At 41.1% G+C, this 18718-nt stretch overlaps 1 protein-coding gene across 1 annotated transcript in view; it reads right to left on the bottom strand.

Moving 5' to 3' along the window:
• Window positions 1-18718, bottom strand: part of PSMF1 (proteasome inhibitor subunit 1) — a 39462-nt gene that overhangs the window by 5213 nt on the left and 15531 nt on the right. The window contains exon 4 of the mRNA XM_058563032.1: window positions 16543-16728. Coding sequence (XP_058419015.1) covers window positions 16543-16728 — 186 coding nt within the window. The remainder of the gene's footprint in view (window positions 1-16542; window positions 16729-18718) is intronic.

Here is an 18718-nt window from a genome sequence, read left to right as displayed (position 1 = left end):
TCCCCCTCACTGCTGTCTCCTAGGCTACCAGGTCTTCCCACAGACAACTAACAACATCAGTTTCTTGAATGTCCTTCCAAAGATACTCTGCATATATGAGCAAATATGTATCTCCCCTACTTGTTTAACAGATGGATGTGCTGAGCTCCTTATATACATTATTTTAGTTCATCTTTGCAGCAGCCTTCTGAGTATGTATGATTCTTATTCCTATTTAACAGATGAGGAAACCAAGGTTCAAGAAGCAAGGTTTCTTGCACAAGGCCACACAGGCAGTAAGTGGCCAAGACAGGTTTCGTACCAGGTCTGCCCAACTTCAAAACTTGTGCTCTTTTTCTTGGTGTGTTGAGATCATTTACATTTAATGTCATTTAATGTGATGCATTTAGATTTAGATCTACCATTTTATTATTGCTTTTCCAATTGTTCCCTGTTTCTCATTTCTCTGTCTCCTCTTTTTTTAAAATTCAATTTGAATCTTAGTGTCTTTCACTAGATCACTTTGTATGTTTTTTCCAGTGGTTGTTTGAGGGATTACAATATACTTACTTAACTTTTCACAGTCTACTTAGAAACAGTATCTTACCATTTAAAGTGGAAAGTAGAAACCTTACCAGCATACCCAGGTCCTTTTATTCTCCTCCCTTTATGTTGCAGATGTCATATATTACATCTACATACACCGAAATACAATTTTTGCTTTCAACTATAAAACGTATTTTAGAAACTTCAAGAGAAGAACAGTCTATTTATTCAGACATTTATCATTTCTACTGCTCTTCCTGATGTTCCAGTTTTCCATCTGGTATCACTTCCCTTCTGTCTGAAGAACTTCCTTTAGCAATTCCTCTTGAGAAGATCTGTTGACTACGAACTTAGTCACCTTTCACTGAGAACATCTTAATATCCTTCAAAAATAAAGGTGAAATATTTGCTGGATATAGAATTCTGGGTTGACAATTCCTTTTTCTCCACACTTCCAGAATCTTAGTCTACTTCTTCCTGATCTCCAGTGTCTGGTGAGAAATCCACAATCATTCAAATTCCTCTGTAAGCAATGTGTTGTTTTTTCCCAGCTGCTTTCATGATTTTTTTCCCTTCATTTTTAGTTTTCAGCAGTTTGATTCTATGTCTGGGCGTGGACTTCTTTGGGTTTATCCTATTTATGGTTTGCTGAGCTTTCTGAATCTGTAGGTTTACGTCTTTTGCCAAATCTGAGAAGTTTTCAGCCATTATTTTCTCCAAATAATTTTTCTGTACTGTACTCTTTCTTCTCTCCTAAGACTCTGAGGGCCCAATGTTAGACCTTTTATAATTGTCCCACAGGTCCCTGAAGCTGTTTATTTTTAAATCTTTTTTCTCTCTGTTGTTCAGACAGGATAATTTCCATTATCTATCTTCAAGTTCACTAACTCTTTCCTCTGTTATCTGCATTCTGATACTCATTGATCCAGTGAGGTTATTCTGATCATTTTTCAGTTCTAAAATTTCCATTTGGTTCTTTTTTTTTTTTTTTTTTTAATTTTATTTATGTATTTTTCCCCCAAAGCCCCAGGAGATAGTTGTATGTCATAGTTGCACATTCTTCTAGTTGCTCTATGTGGGACGCGGCCTCAGCATGGCCGGAGAAGCAGTGCATCTGTGCGCACCTGGGATCCGAACCCAGGCCGCCTGCATCGGAGCGCACGCACTTAACTGCTAAGCCACAGGGCCAGCCGCCATTTGGTTCTTCTTTATATCTTCTATTTCTTTGCTGAGACTTTCTATCATTCCATTCATTTCAAGACTGTTTGCCCTCACTTCTTGGAGCATTTTTATAATAGCTGCTTTCTGTCTTTGTCAGGTAATCCCAACATCTATGTCATCTTGATATTGGCATCTGTTGACTGTCTTTTTGTGAGCTGCAATTTTCTTCGTTCTTTGTATGCCCAGTAATTTTGGATTGTATTCCCCGATATTTTGAACATTTTGTTAGGAGACTTTGGGAGAATCCTAATATTTTTGTTTTAGCAGGCAATCAACCCAGCTGAGTTTGGGCTCCAAGTTCTGGTTTCAACATCAGTACCATTTTCAAAGTCTTTGCAGTGCTGTTCAGTTCTCTACTGTGTATGTGCTATCCAGTGGTCAGTCTGAGACCTTGTAGTGGGCTATCTTAACCTGTAGTTTTTTGTTCTCAAAGTCTCTGGTATGATATTTAGGAACAGATCTACTTATGTATAGTTTGCAGGTAAGGCCAAGAGTCCATAAACAACTTTATGGGGTTGCTTTCTGAGCTTCTCCCTTTCTGTGATCTCCTCGGTGCTTTCCAGTTCCCTGGGGCTCCTTTTGGTCCTCTGGCCAGAAAGCTGGGGCTTTATTTATCACGCTCTGCCATGTACTTCCATGACTATGCCTGTGTCCACATGCCTATGTAAAGCGATGGGAGGAACAAAAGAGGACAAAACGCAACAGTGGTTCACCCCATACTCTTGAGACAAGTCTTCTTACCGGAAAGGAAGGTTCTTCTCCCCCAGTTTTAGGTGTTTGTGGACTGTCACAGGCTCGGGTACAGAAAAATGGAGAAAAGGAAGAGCAGACACGGGATATTTTTTCCACTCTCTCTGGGCATTAGTAGTAGATCCCTTTCCCGCTCCTTTAGCTAGAACTGGAGGGCTCTCCTGGAGTGCTCTCTGTTCATGCCAATGTCCACTTCCTCATTTTGGGCTTTCTTGAGTTCAAAATGGAGAACACCGAAGGAGGACAATGGTGAATTCACTGCCAGTTTGGTGGTACTTCAAACTCTGGTCTTCTCCAATCTACCTGCCACTACTCTTCAGAGTTCTCACATAGCTACTCCATGCATTCTGTATAGCTGCAGTCAGTGGGAAAGTCAGGATGGAGTGTGTTTACTCTAGAACTCCTAAACCCAAGCTCTTAACCAGGACAGAACACCAATACGGCTGCCTTCAACACAGCAGCTGGTTTGCACCCATAGGGGATTGCTGGGTGTGAACATGAAGCTCTCAATCTGCACATGAGGCTTCTCTAGGAGTGCTTGCTGTGGTTTCACAGAGCACCCAGCAGCAACGACCTGAAGATTTCCAGACCCTAAGCCCCGGGTGGGTTTTCACAGCATTTTTTGAAACTCCTAGGCCAGTTCTGCTCAAACTGTAATGTGCACATGAATCGGTGGGGGATCTTGTTAAAATGCAGGTTCCAATTCAGAAGATTAAGGGTGGGACCTGAGACTGCATTTTTCACAAGCTCCCAGGTGATGTAACTCTGCTGGTCTGAGGAGCACAAACAGGCTGTTTCCCAGTCAGGGTACAAGTTCAGCTGGGGAATTTTGGTGATCTGGGTTTATTTACCTTGTTCTGCCAAGTGTGGAAATCCAGGAGTAGGGAAATGGAGATAATGGATAACTATAGATAAGAGTGTGTGTACATACACATGTACAGCACCAGTTACAGTGCTCAGATCAAGCAGGGCACTAAACCTTTCCTTTTCCCCACTCTGAGGATATCCTATGAATTCAAAGGTGAATCAGGGACTGAGAACTGTTGGGAAATACTGCATTTAGACAAAGTGAACAAAGATTTTGAAAAGAAAGAAAAAGAGAAAAGATATGCATAAATTATACTACAAAATTTTAAGAAAATGTGACCCACAATCTGACTTTAATGATTTTTGCTATTCTTTCCTAGTCTTCCTTCATTAGCATGTTTGTATACAATTAAAATATTATAAACATAATTTTAGATTCGTGTTTTCCTCCACTATGTCCCCTATTTCCCAAGTTGTCTTTGCTATTAGTATGTTTAATGGCCAAGTAATATTCACTCAAGTGAAGCAAATTTTTTAAACTTACTTCATCTTATACCGTAGGCATTGATATTGCTTCTGGTGTGTGTAACTAGAAATAATACTGTAATTAATAACCTCTGTGCATATAGTTTTTTCTGTATTAGAAATCAATAACTGTTACCCTTTGCCTGTCCTACCACTGTATGACAGGAACATACAACCTGTTTCTCTGGTCAACAGACAGAAAGGAGTTGTGCTCATTTAGTTATGCTGATTTAGAGGGTGAGATTTGGGTCCTTCAAGCTGATGAGATTTAGATAAGATTTTAGACTGAGCTGATGCAGTAATGGGATAAGACTCTTGAAAATCTTGGGCAAGGGGGAATGTATATCACATTTGGGAGGCCAGAGGGTAGACTCTGGTAAAATTTCTAGAAATGGCCCCCTCTCAAGACTCCACACCCCTGAACCCCCAGAACCTGTGAATGTGATGAGAAATAACTCCTGTGATTGTTTTACATTATATAGCACAATTGACTTTGAAAAGGGGAGATCATCTGGGTGGACCAATCTAATCACACGAGCCCTTAAAAGCTGAGAACTCTCTCTGGTTGATGGCAGAAGAAAAGGCAGAAGGGAAGATTTGAAGTATGAGAAGCACTTGACACGCTGCTGCTAGCTTTGAAGATGGAGGAGGCCATGTGAGAAGAAATACAGGAGGTCTTAAGGAGCTGAGAGAGAGGTCCCCAGCCAACAGCCAGCCAGTGAGGAATCGGGACCCCAGCCTTACAACAAGGAACTGAATTTGGGTTCAGTTAACTTACAAATATTATGGGGATGATGCTGTAGGGTATGAAGACATATCCTCTACCCTCTCTGGGTCCTTCTAGCTGGGCTATGAATTAAAACGATATGAGACAGAATAACAGGAGAAAATCAAACAAAGCTTTATAACATGTATACATGGGAGAGACCCAGGAAAAACTGGGTAACTCAACAAAACGGCAGAGGCTCTCATCTTAAATACCATCTTCAGCTAAAGACAAAGGAGGATGTTGGGGGTAGTGGTTTGGGACTTCAAAGGGGAGGAAGGAAATTCACATGGAGATGGAAAAGCACATGGGCGTAGCAAGGACCCTCCCAGTCTACCAATACCCGGAGTTATCTATGGTGATGGCCTGTCCTGGGGGCAGGCCTTCCATCTTAAATTTCTTTTAGACAGTTAGTGTTTCTGAAAGAAACAAAGTTTCTTTCAGAGTCTTTTGTTCTTGAAAATAATCAAGGTAAAGAGACATATTTTAAGGTGGACAATTCTGATTCCCCACAATGCTTTTCCAAATAATTTAAAAGAAAAACGAGACTAACTCCAGCAATGGCAAGGATAGGGAAATGACATCACAATATAGTGGGAATGCCAACTAATATAACTGGTTAGGAGGGCGACTGGGAAATATGTATCAAAATCTTTAAAAAGAGGCTTAGTCCTTAATGTAGTAATTCTACTTTCAGGAATGCATGCTAAGGAAATATTCAGAGATCAGCTCTAAGTTGCATAAAATGTTCACTGAAGCGTTAGCTATGGTAGCCCAAAATTAGAAATGACTTAGGCTAAAAAAACCCTTGCATCATCCTTGATTTTTCTTCCCTTCGTTAAGCCAACCCATCAGCAAGTCCTGTCAGGTATACTTCTTTTTTTTTTTTTTTTGTGAGGAAGATCAGCCCTGAGCTAACATCCATGCCAATCCTCCTCCTTTTGCTGAGGAAGATCAGCCCTGAGCTAACATCTATTGCCAATCCTCCTCGTTTTTTTCCTTTTTCCCCCAAAGCCCCAGTAGATAGTTGTACGTCATAGTTGCACATCCTTCTAGTTGCTGTATGTGGGACGCCGCCTCAGCACGGCGTGACAAGCGGTGCGTCAGTGCGCGCCCAGGATCCGAATCCAGGCTGCCAGTAGCGGAGCGCATGCTCTTAACCACTAAGCCATGGGGCCGGCCCCAGTATACTTCTGAATTAATGCCAGATCATTTACCTAGTCTATCAGCACCTACCACCATTATTGTTTGCCAGAGTGCCTGTGTCAGACCCTTACCTGGTCTTCCTGTTTCTACTCTTGTCCCTCTATACCCCATTCTCTACAAAGAAGCCAGAGGGATTAAAAAAAAAATGTAAATAACATGAAGTCCCTCCCTTGTTAAACACACCCAGTGGCTTCCCACTGCTCCTGATCTCGACCCCAAGGCTCTACATGAACTGGCCTGTGCTTACCCCTACGGTGTCATCTCCCATCTTTCTACCCTACCCCATTGGTTTACTGTGCTCCAACCACACTAGCTTTCTCTGTCTTGAACACTCCAAGCCAACATAGTTTCTTTTGAAGCAATTGCTGATACATGTGTCAAAAGAAGGAAATACTAAAAGCTGAATCCTATTCCAATGTTTATGAGCCATGTCGCTTTAGGCAAGTTAATGAACCTCTCTGTGCCTCAGCTTTCTTTTCTATAAAAATGGGAATAACAACAGCACCTACCTCGTTTGCTTGTTATGAGGATTAAAAGAGATTTTACACTTAATGTAAGTGCTCAGCACACAGTAAGGGCTCAATAAATATTAACCATGTTAGTTGTCAGAATCTAACTGGGATTCCTGCAAAGAAAAAAAGTCAATGGCTAAAAGAGTCCCAACTAGATAACTTTCTACCCAAAACATTTTGATGGCTCCCATCACCCCAGGCTCAAATCCAGCTCCTTAGCACATAAGGCCCCTTGTGATCTGGTGCTCACATTCACCTATTCTCCCCTCACGTGCCAGCACAAGTGAAATATACTTGTAAAATGGGGATAGCTGATCTCATGGGGTTGAGAAGATTAAATATGAGCATGTGGAGGAAATGCCTGGGATGTTGTCTGAAATACTTGGCACTCAATAAACAGTAGCTATATAAATATTATTGAACTAACTTTGCCTCCATGGGAAAAAATCAAACAGATCAGGATTATTTGGTTTCAAGAGGAAAAGAATGAAGGTAAATTTTTTTTTTTTTTGGTGAGGAAGATTGGCCCTGAGCTAACGTCTGTGCCCATCTTCTTCTATTTTGTATATGGGATGCCGCCACAGCATGGCTTGATGAGTGGTGTGCAGGTCTGCGCCCAGGATCCAAACCTGTGAACCCTGGGCTGCCAAAGTGGAGTGCATGAACTTAACCACTATGCCACTGGGCCAGCCCCAAGGGCAAATTTTAATAGGAAATAAGTTTCACAAGAAATGAAAAATGAAAGTTGAATTATTAAGGTAGCATAGGTAGAGGATAATTCTTTTCAAAATATGGTGCTGGATCAACTGGATATCAATATGGTAAAATATGAATCTATCTTGTACCACACATAAAAATTAATGTCAAATGGACTGTATATCTAAATAAAAGGTAAAACAACAAAGCTTCTAGAAGAAAATATATGAGAAATTCTCCATGATCTTGGGGTAGGGCAAAGATTTCTCAAACAGATCAAAAGCATGAAACATAAACAGAAAGCATTGATAAGATAGATTACATAAAATATTAAGAACATTTTAATTAAAAAAAAAAAAACACCATTAACAGAGTGAAAAGGCAGGCTACAGAGCAAAGATATTTGTAACACATATATCTGACAAAGGACTTAAATCCAGAATATATAAACAATGCCTACAAATCATAAAAAGGCAAGATAACCCAATAGAAAAATGGGTAAGAGACCTGAACAGACTATTCACAAAAGAGTAAATCCAAATGGCTTGCAGACATGAAAAAAAAGAAGATTCAAAATCTGGTCCATGGAGCCCTGGGCGGGTTGCTGAGACTCTCATTTCAGGGGGTCCAGGAGGTCAAAACTATTTCATGTTAGAAGCTATTTGCTTTTTTCACCATGTTGATATTTGAACTGATGGTGCAAAAGTAACGGTGAGTGAAACTGCTGATGCCCTGGCATCAATCAGAGCGGCAGCACTAAACCTGCAGGCACGGAGTCCTCTCTCACCAGCCACCCCTACACACACCCAGTCTCACTTTAGACTATCCTGATGAAGTAGTAAAAATCACCAAGCGTTCTAAAATAGCAATCTTTGAGTACACTTCTCTTTAATGTTCTGTGTGATAAAATGGAAAATATGCATAAAGCATTTTTTTTGCCTACAGAAATGTAGCGCTGTCTCAAAGAAAAGTACTTGTGCAGCTGCTGAAATCGCTAGCTGCAGTAACCATTTTTTCATGAAAAACGTATTTTACTTGAAGGAATGACTGACAGACAAACCCTGGTTATTCAGACTTGGCTACATAGTAGACATTTTCGTGAAAACAATGTGAGCCTTTTACTTCAAGGAAAACAACTGACGGTATATGTTGCCAATCATAAAATTCAAGCTTTCAAATGAAAATAGCAATTTGGAAATTTCTATTCACCACTAGGTTGATGGCTTCTCAGTACTAATGCTGACGAGATCTGTGATTTTATTGACTGTGATTCTTTGACATTGTGTAAGAAAATGTGCCAATGTTTAGCAGATCTGTACATCTCAGTGAACCAATATTTTCCAAATGATCAACACGTGATATTCCAATTTCACGCATGGGTAAAAAAGATCCATTCAAAGGGCACGACAGATAGAACAGTCGATTTTAATGTAATAATGTACTGATATAGATTCAGATTCTATATTGCAACTAATTCTTAAAGAAACTATCACTTGTCAAGTTTTGGTGTACAGTGGTCCCCCCTTCTCCATGGCGGATACGTCCAAGACACCCAGTGGATGCATGAAACCACGGACAGTACTGAAGGCTATATATACTATGTTTTTTCCTATACATACATACCTACAATAAAGTTTAATTTATAAATTAGGCACAGTAAGAGATTAACAACAATAACTAATAATAAAATAGAACAATTATAACAACAAACTCTAAGAAAAGTTACTGTAGATCTTAGCAACCTCAGAATGTGATTTTTTTTCTTTCCTTATTAAGTCAAGAACTTTCGCCTTTTCACTTAAAGGAAGCAGTTTAGGGCTTCTCTTTGGCATATCTGAATTGCCACCATCACTACTCTTGTACTCTGGGGACATTATTAAGTAAAATAAGGGTTATTTGAACACAAGCATCGTGATACCACCAGAGTCAATCTGATAACCAAGACGGCTGCTAAGTGACCAATAGGCGGGTAGCATACACAGCATGGACGCGCTGGACAAAGGGGTGATTCATGCCCTGGGCAGGATGGCGTGGGACGGTACGAGATTTCATCATGCCACGCAGGATGGCGTGCAATTTAAAACGTACAAATTGTTTATCGATGGAATTTCCCATTTAATATTTTCGGAGTGAGGTTGACCACAGGAAAATGAAACTGAGGATAAAGTGCGACTACTGGAATGCAAAGAAGAATTATTTGAAAAGATTTATTAAACTACTCCTCTCTTTTCCAACAACCTGTATTAAGGCTTCCACAAAAACAATTATCACCTGTAGACTAAATGCAGAAGCAGAAATGAGAATCTAACTGTCTTCTACGCCAGATATTAGAGAGATCTGCAACAATGTAAAACAATATCACTCTTTTCACTAAATTTTTTGTTTTGAAAATAGTTATTTTTATAAAATTTCTATTTTATGTTAACACATAATGGGTTTATTGCTACTTTTAAATGAATGAATAAATGTGTACTTTTAAAAATTTCAGCTATGATTTCTAATATGATAAATATTGATAGATATAACCCAAACAAGAGCTCTTTGGGCTCCTCATTAATTTTTGAGAGTGCAAGAGAGTTCCTGAGACCAAAAAGTTTGAGATCCGTTAGCATAAGAAATGTAACTCTAGGAAGTAAAAGAAAAATTTATATACAGATGTTCATAGTATACTATTTCAAATGAAAAATTGGACATGCTTGAAATACCCCATGGAGGTTAGGCAAACCGTAGCATATCAGTAATAAAATATCAGATACTAAAAAAGATATGTTCAGCACTTTAGTAAATGAATGATGAAATCTTAAAAAGAGAATGTAGACCACAAAATATTGATAGCATTTAAAAAATAAGTAAAGATACAGACTGACTGGGATTGAAAATGAATTTTGAATGACATAAGAGCTTTATATCTAAGGGTTTATTTTTAGCAAGGCTGGTTAAGCATAGGAAAAACTGGTTTCTCAAAACAAGCAACAGGATTTGGGGCATACAGTCTCCTGACTGAGGACAGATGGAGCAAAGGGAAATGGGTTAGAGTTGTAATGACAACACAAAAAGAGTTAGGCTTAGATAAAAAAAAAAAAAACCATCCCTTACAGATGGGCTGTTTTCAGTAATTCTTCCCTAGAGATCTCAAGAGTAGCACAGACCTACTTTTCACCCTCAATTCTCCATCACAGTGGAATATCCTCTCCATCTACACTCCTAGCCTGGAAGCATCCAGCATCAAATCAGCAGACCAGTACTCTTTGATAAGCTCCGGACACATGTCACCACACATTCAGGGAAGCAAATCTCTTTATGCACTAAGGCAGACATCCCATCTTCGGTCTGCATCTGGAGGTTTCCAGGTGTGGGATAGGCAAGATGGGGGTGTGGAAGGCGAGAGGTGAGACAGAGGACTGTGTCCTGTGGGAAGGGGCAGAGGCTGCTCTCTCCTACACAGAGCACGAGCCAAGGCTGTTCAGTGACAGGGTAATTAACACCCCGCCACAGCCAGATGGGCCCGCTGCTGTGCTACTCTTTCCCTTCTTCCTGCCCTAAGGCCTCACCCCCAAATCAGGCATTTGAGGGAAAAACAAAAAGGTGCAAGTCTTGAGCGCCTGGTTGCCCAGCAACATGGTGGTGGAGGCTATAATAAAGGAATCAATGTCATTATAGACTTCTGTGCTGACAGAGGAAGGGGACTGGCAAGGAGTGGGGGTGGAGGGAGGCGAGGTGACCATAGAGGGAAGACCTGGCGGGCTGTCAACTTGCTAGCGGCTGACAAAAAGCCTCCTAAACATTCCACCTCCTCTTCCAATCATCTCATCCAGTTCAAGTCCTAGTCCTGGGAGACAGGCTTGCTTGAGATAGACCTAACTGAGAGGGTGGAAGTGGATGGATTTTTCTCCATTATCAGTGGGCACTCACTACAGTGAACTGGTACACACAAATTGACTATTACATGAACTAAAACTGAAGGGTGCAGTGGGGAAAGCAAAAGCTTCTGAGTCAGACCCAGATAGGGGTAAACCCCAGTCTTCACCTCCCACGGCGATAATGCTGGGAAGCTATGCTACCTCCCTATCCACTGTCTCCTGCTCCTGTAAAGTAGGGATGCCACTGATCATCTTGTAGGGCTGTCTGGAAGATGAGAAACCATATAGGAAAGCATCTGGTTCAGGGGTCAACACATGGTAGACAGCCAAGAAATGGCAGTTACCCCCATTCTTTTTTTTTTTTTTTTGTGAGGAAGATCAGCCCTGAGCTAACATCCATGCTAATCCTCCTCTTTTTGCTGAGGAAGACTGGCTCTGAGCTAACATCTATTGCCAATCCTCCTCCTTCTTTTTTTTTCCCCCAAAGCCCCAGTAGATAGTTGTATGTCATAGCTGCACATCCTTCTAGTTGCTGTATGTGGGACGTGGCCTCAGCATGGCCAGAGAAGCGGTGTGTCGGTGCGCGCCCGGGATCCGAACCCGGGCCGCCAGTAGCGGAGGGCGCGCACTTAACCGCTAAGCCACGGGGCCGGCCCACCCCCATTCTTGATAAAAGTGGCCAATGTTGACAAAGGAAACAATGTCCATAAAGGGCCGGGGCCTAAACACAGTTGCCTAACGTACCCTCTGGGTCAATACTCTCATACCTAAGCGGCTCTACTGCACCAAATCCTTTTTTGGAGGGTAAAGAGTAAGTATTTAAAAAAATAAAACAAGGTTCTCTCTTTTAGTGGATCCTCTACTCATTACACCTTCAGTCTTGTTCTCATCTCTGCCTACTACCTGAATGAGATCTGCTGAGTGCATACTGAACATTTACTATATTCTGAGAAATAACTCAACATGTGACATCATCACATTCAATCCTAAGAAATCTCTGAGACAGGTATTATGATAATTCCCAAGGTGCAGATGAGAAACCAAGGCTCTGAGAGGCTAAATGTGCTCACTGAGAGACAGGTAAAGCTACAAGGTTAGGGTTGGAACCCAGCTGATCAACCTCTGAAGCCTGTGCTCCTAACTGTCATATAATACTCTCTCTCTGACAGGGGGGTGGGCGGGGCAGCGGAAGGAAGGGGACCAAGTCCCACCTGCTGAGTGGTATGCAGGAGTGACAGGCTCTGCCTTCTGCCTTACCCCCTCCAACCCACCAGGTTCTTTAGCCAAAGGCACTACTGCCCTCATCAGAATCCTTCAGTGGTTTCCAACTGCTCATGGAGAGATTCACGTACTTCGCATCAGAGGCCTTTCAAAACCTAGTCCCGTCCTCCTATATCCTAGGATTCCAGACATGAATTCTTTCTCTAGCCTAACTTCAGGGACAGTCCCACGCTTTCAGACCTTGACGCCTCTCGCCTACTGCTCTCTCAGCCGGGAACAACCTCCCCCCTGAAAGAAGTGTTAAGAAATAATTCAGACACACGAAAAGGATTTCTCAAGAATACTTCTCCTCTTCCCCATGAAGACACAGCTTAGGCAGCACCTCCTCCAAGAAGCCTTCCCAGGCTACTCATGAAGGATCTCTGTGCTAGCCTCTGTAATGGCAGTTATCACTCTTATTTACTCACCTGTCTCCCACGCCAGAGGGAGAGCACATGGCTCAAGAGTGGGAGCCCAGCCCTAAGAATCCCTGAACCCACAGGGAAACACTGGCTGATTAGACAACTCATCAAAAATGTGCAAGGCACAGGTCCAGGCGATGGAAATACAAGAGATGAAAAAGTGGGACAAAGGGGATAAAACAGGATATGCACTTAAAAAAAGCCAACAATCTTGAGATTAGACAAAAATAACCGAATGTTAGTGTTTTCAGACTGTTCATGCTAATGTATAGAAATATAATTGATTTTTGTTTATTGATCTTGTATCCTGTCACATTGCTGAACTCATTTATTAGTTCCTAAAAGTTTTTTTCGAGGATTCCTTAGGATATTCTATACACAAGACCCCATGTCATCAGCAAAGAGAGATTGTTTTACTTCTTACTTTCTAATCTGGATACCTTTTATTTCTTTTTCTTGAGTGACTGCCCTGGCTAGAATCTCATGTACAATGTTGTATAAAAGTAGCAAGGGCAGACATCCTTGCCTTGTTCCTGATCTTAGGGGGAGAGTATTCCATCTTTCTCTATAAGTAGGATGTTAGCTGTGGGCTTTTTGCAGAAGCTCTTTATTGGGTTGAGGAACTTTCCTTTCTTTTGCTGAATGCTTTTATCATGAAAGGGTGCCAAATGCTTTTTCTCTGTCTACTGAGATAAACATATGGTTTTTGTCCTTGTTCTATTAATATCATGTATTACACTGATTTATTTTCAGATGTTAAACCAACCATTTCTGGGATAAATTTCATTTGGTCATGATGTATAATCCGTTTTATATGTTGCTGGATTTGTTTTGATAGTATCTTGTTGAGGATTTTTACATCTGTATTCATAAGGAATACTGGTTTGCAGTTTTCTTGTGATGTCTTTGGTATCAGGGTACTACCAGCCTCACAAAATGAGCTGGGAAGTATTTCTTCCTCTTCTATTTTGTGGAAGACTTTGTGAAGGATTGGTATTAATAAAAAATTCATTATTAAGGAAATTTTCAAATGGACCAAAAAATAGTACAAATAGTATAATTTATGAAACCCCATGTAGCCTTCCACTCAGTTTCAATAATTATCAACATACTACCATTCTTATTTCAGCTATGCTCGTTTCCCAATGTCTTACTCGTTTAGAGGGTGAAATTATTTTAAGCAAATCCCAGACATGTCTTTTCACCCCTAAAGACTTCATTCAACATATCTAACAGGTAAAGACGACTTTTTTTTTTAACATAACTAGAATTTAATTATTTCACCTAACAAAATTAGCAGTAATTCTTAATGTTATCTAATACCTGATCCATGTTCAAATTTCCCCAAATATCTCAAAAATGATTTTTAGAATTAGTTTGTTTGAATCAAGATCCACACAACATCCAACATTGTATTTACTTGAAATGACTTTTAATAGCCCCCTTCTCTCTTGTCCCCCCCGCCATTCACTTATTTGATGAAAAAAACAAGGCCAATTTATCCTGGAAAAAGTTTTCACGTTCCAGTTTTGGCTGTAACACATCTATCCCCATGTGTCTGCTTAAATTGTTCTTCTCTCCCTCATGCTTCTTTCATTCATTCATTCATTCATTTATGAGGAAGATTAGCCCTGAGCTAACATCCATTGCCAATCCTCCTCTTTTTGCTGAGGAAGACTGGCCCTGAGCTAACATCCATGCTCATCTTCCTCTCCTTTACATGGGACACTACCACAGCATGGCTTGATAAGTGGTGCAGAGGTCTGTGCCCAGGATCTGAACCTGTGAACCCCGGGCCACCAAAGCAGAGCATGTGTACTTAACCACTATGACACCGGGCCAGCCCCCTCATGCTTCTTTTAAACTGGGAGTTAGATCTAGATTCAGGTTACTGTGAATTACTACTGCATCATATTAGAAGACACATAATGTCTGGCTGTCCCACTTTTAGTGCTAAGTTTGATCTATGGGTTCAGGTGCCATCAGCCTCATTCACCCATTATAACATTTCCCATCAACCTTCTACCTAATGGTTTTAGCAACCACTGACAACTCATGCCTAGGTACATTATTTCAGTAGGAGTTGCAACATGGTGATTTTCTAATTCGTTCTGTTGTTCCAAGGCTAGGATTTTTTGCCTTCATATTTATGGACTCCAGGTCTATGATTCCCAGTTAGGACAGCACAGCTTCCAGGTGCCACTGCAGAAGCCCTGGCATTTATAGGCAGAGACCAGAGAAGCTGCATGCTCTACAACTCACAGTAGAGTTCCACATAACAAAGAATCACCTGCATCCCACACAACTTTCGAAAGTCTTGTCAGACATTCATGGAAGTGTAAAGCCTATAGAAATTACGCGAGTCTAAGACCATTTTATATACGAACACAAAGTATTTTTTATACTGTTTTAATACAAAGTTTTCCAGGAATGTAACTATGACGTAACTGAAGAAACACTGTCCATCTACTATCTTGTTGCCATCCTCCTAAGGGCTATGCACCATTTCAGAAAAGTCATGTTAGTAACAGCAACACAGTTTGTGGTATTTGAGTTGTTGACATAACACACCTGTATGTCAGCTTTTGTTACTGTCGAATTCAAGATAATTCCACATACAAGTGCAAACGTCTATGTTTTCCCCAAGGTAATTATGCTCAGGCATCTACACGATGAAATACACATTACCTTATTAATTACTTTCTATTTCTCATTTAGATTATAGTTAGGACTTCATAGCGATTCTTTTTGAAATTGTGCATTCAGTAAGTTAGATCATCTACAAATTCATTCATCCATTTCAAGAGGGTAAAAGAGATTTCATAGAATATTTGCTTTGAAATGGGCAATGAGTCTAAGAGAACTGAGAATTACTATCTACCTCAGGTCTAAAAAAACTCCCCCAACTTGACTGCTGTCTAGTGCTTACTCTTAAATCTTGTTACCCTATTCTGGTTACATCACAACCAGAGCACTGTGCTGGGAGTGAGGACATCTGGACCGCAGCGCTGGCTCTGCCTCTTTATTAGTGTCTGGTGACCTTAGGCAGGTCATCTTACCTTTGTTTCTGTCTGTACCATAAGGAGGTTAGATCAGACAGCTGTTTCCAACCTTTCAACCACTTTTTACTATTCTCCACTCTCCCCTCAGGACCCAATATTTCCCAAGAGTGCCAAAGAGACTTGTCAATTTACTACTTACCGTAATAATTAAACCAATTTCCCATTTTTTAAAACTAACCAAAGGTGTAGAATTGCAAAATAGAATAAAATAACAATGGCAGTTAACACTTACGGAGCGCTTATTATGGTCCCACAGTGAACCCTCCTCCTAAGCCTGCCAACCCCACCATTGCTACCACACTGCGGACTCCAAATTGGGAAGTGTTGTCGCAGCCAGAGACTAAGGTCTCCTAGTCCTTGTCTCCTCCCTCAGAGCGGAAGTCTCCAGTCCTAAATGCTGCCATTCTAATCTGCAAAGATCTTGGGTGTGACTTGCTCATATCCCATGCTGTTTTGGTAAAGTTCTGAAGTTGTCAAAGAGGTCAGGGGACTACAGTGAAACGAAATGCACAATGAAAGGCAAGACAGTGGGAACACATCCCCCTTCGGGAAAGTACTTCTGCATTTTCCCAAACAGCCTGGTCCAGGGCCCTGCACAGACAAAGAGGTCTGGAATGAATAACTAAATCACCTGGGCAGCAACCCTGAGTCTGCACACAGCCCCAGAGGCACTGCCCCTTGGGCAGACTCAGCAGCTCTGTGTGCCTCTAGAAAGGGGATAGGCAGCCTTAAGACACTGGGTAGTCAGGCAGTACAGTACAAGAATGCACTGCTCCACTTGTGTCTCCATTTTCTACCTCTGTACAACCAGACTCTTGACAATTCTGTTGAAGACACATGGGGGCCAGAGAAGAGGGCAAGTGGCAGGAGAGTCATGACTGGAATTCTTCTGCAGAAGCATGGGCTGCCCACTGGGGGCTCTGTACTCACCAGGGAGGCTGCCGGCTGGTGTGTGGGTGGTGTGGGTGAATCCGGAGCGGGTCCACCTCTCTGGCAGTGGCAGGGGGAAACTCCTGGGGGGGACTGCTTACACTAGCCTTTTCCCAGTGCTCATGGATAGGCGTGATGATTCCAGACACAATACGAGACCGAAGCTCCTCACTGTTCTTGTAGGTCCTGTGGGAAGCAGATGAGGTGTCAACTGCTTGCAGCTGGCGGGCAACCCTGTGTACAGTATTTTGGCAGCGGCGGCCCTGACAGCTCTTGGCGTTGCGCTTGGACCGTTTGCAAGGGTGGGAACGGGCCGCCCGGCAGACCTGCGTGAGGGGGGCAACAGCCTGGCGCTGTCTCCGAGATTTGGGCCTAAGCTTCTTAGGCATCTGAGTTGCCCCTCCTCGTTTACCACCCCATTAGAAAGAGGTGAGGGTGTAGGGGCACAGGGCCTGGACTGGCTACTACTCTGTACCAGCCCCACCTCACCCTCACCCCACCCTCACCCTCATTGTGTGTTCATCACATGTCACGGGAACGGTCAAGGAAGGCCAAAGCTCTGTGGGGAGGACAAATCAGGTTCCTGGTCCAGGTAGGCAGGGCTCTGGGGACTCAGGCCCAGTTCTGTCACTAACTCAGAGGGCCTCAGAAGGCTGCTCTGGGCCTCTTTTCTCTGCCTGTGAGAGACAAGCAATGTGAGCTCTAGATGAGATGCTGATGAAGACTGAGGTAATAGAGTGGGCAGAACACTAGAGTTCCTAAATATCTGGTGTTTTAAAAAGAGCCATATCCTGGGTCAAAAAGCAAACCTCATAAATTTAAAAGAACTGAAATGATACAGAGTATGTTCTCTGACCACAGCAAATCATACTAAACATCAAAACAGAAAGGAAGTCTCTAAATACGTGAAGATTAAGCAACACAATTTTAGATAATCCATGGATAGATAAGAGGAAGTCTTAAAAAAAAGTACAAAGCACTAAATAAAAATAAAAATACAACAGATTACAATATGTGGGATATAGCTAAAGCTGTGTTGAGAGGAAACTTTATAGTACTAAATACCTATACTGGAAAAGAGGAAAGAAATCAATAATCAAAATTCTGACTTCAAGAACCTAGAAAAAGAGCAAATTAAGCCCAAAGCAAGCAGAAGTAAGGTAATAATAAAGAACAGAACTCAATAAAACCGGAAAATGATAGAGAAAATTAATAAACCAAAAACTGGTTCTTCCAAAAGATGAATAAAACTGATAAAACTTCTAGCAAGAGTAGCAAACATAAAAAAAGAGAAGACACAAATCACCAGTATCAAGAACAAAACAGTGACTATTACAACACACCTGTTGCCATTGAAAAGATAATAAGAGAATACTGAAAGTAACTCAATTCAACAACTTAGGCCAATTCTTCAAAAACCATCAACTGTAACAACTTAGCCAAAATGAAACAGATACTCTGAACAGTTCTATTAATGTAACTAAATTCATACTAAGCACTCAAAAAAAGAAATCTCCAGGTCCAGATGATTTCAGTAGAAAATTCTACCAAACATTTAAAGAAGAATTAACACCAACTTACAGTCACTTCCACAAAACACAAGAAGAGGGAATGTTTCTCAACTCATTTTATGAGGCCAGTATTACCCTGATATCAAAACCAGGCAGAGAGCACAAAAAAAAAAAGAGAACTACAGACCAGCTATTTCCTGTGAACTTGGATGCAAAAATTCTCAACAAAATATGAGCAAATTGAATTTAAAAATATATAGAAAGAATTATACACCATAGGATTTATTGTAGGCATGCAAGGCTGGTTCAATACCCACATATCCCTACCATATCAATAAACTAAGAAAAATCATATGATCCTATCAATTGATGCAGAAAAAGCATTTGACAAAATCCAACATGATAAAACCATTCATGATAAAAACTCAACAATCTAGGAATAGAGGGGATCTTCTTCAACTTGATAAAGGGCATCTACAAAAAAACCTATAGCTAATAATATACTTAATAGTGAAAGATTGAATACTTTGCCTCTAAGACTGAGAACAAGGCAAGGATGTTCTCTCTCACCACTCTTAACATACAATTAACAGTATTAACAATATTGGAAGTTCCAGCCACTGCAATAAGGCAAGAAAAAGGAAAAAGGATACAGATTAGAAAGC

The sequence above is a fragment of the Diceros bicornis genome, chromosome 19 (assembly GCF_020826845.1).
Source record: "Diceros bicornis minor isolate mBicDic1 chromosome 19, mDicBic1.mat.cur, whole genome shotgun sequence".
Classification (NCBI taxonomy): Eukaryota; Metazoa; Chordata; class Mammalia; order Perissodactyla; family Rhinocerotidae; genus Diceros; species Diceros bicornis.
This window is presented reverse-complemented; position numbering and strand designations above follow the sequence as displayed.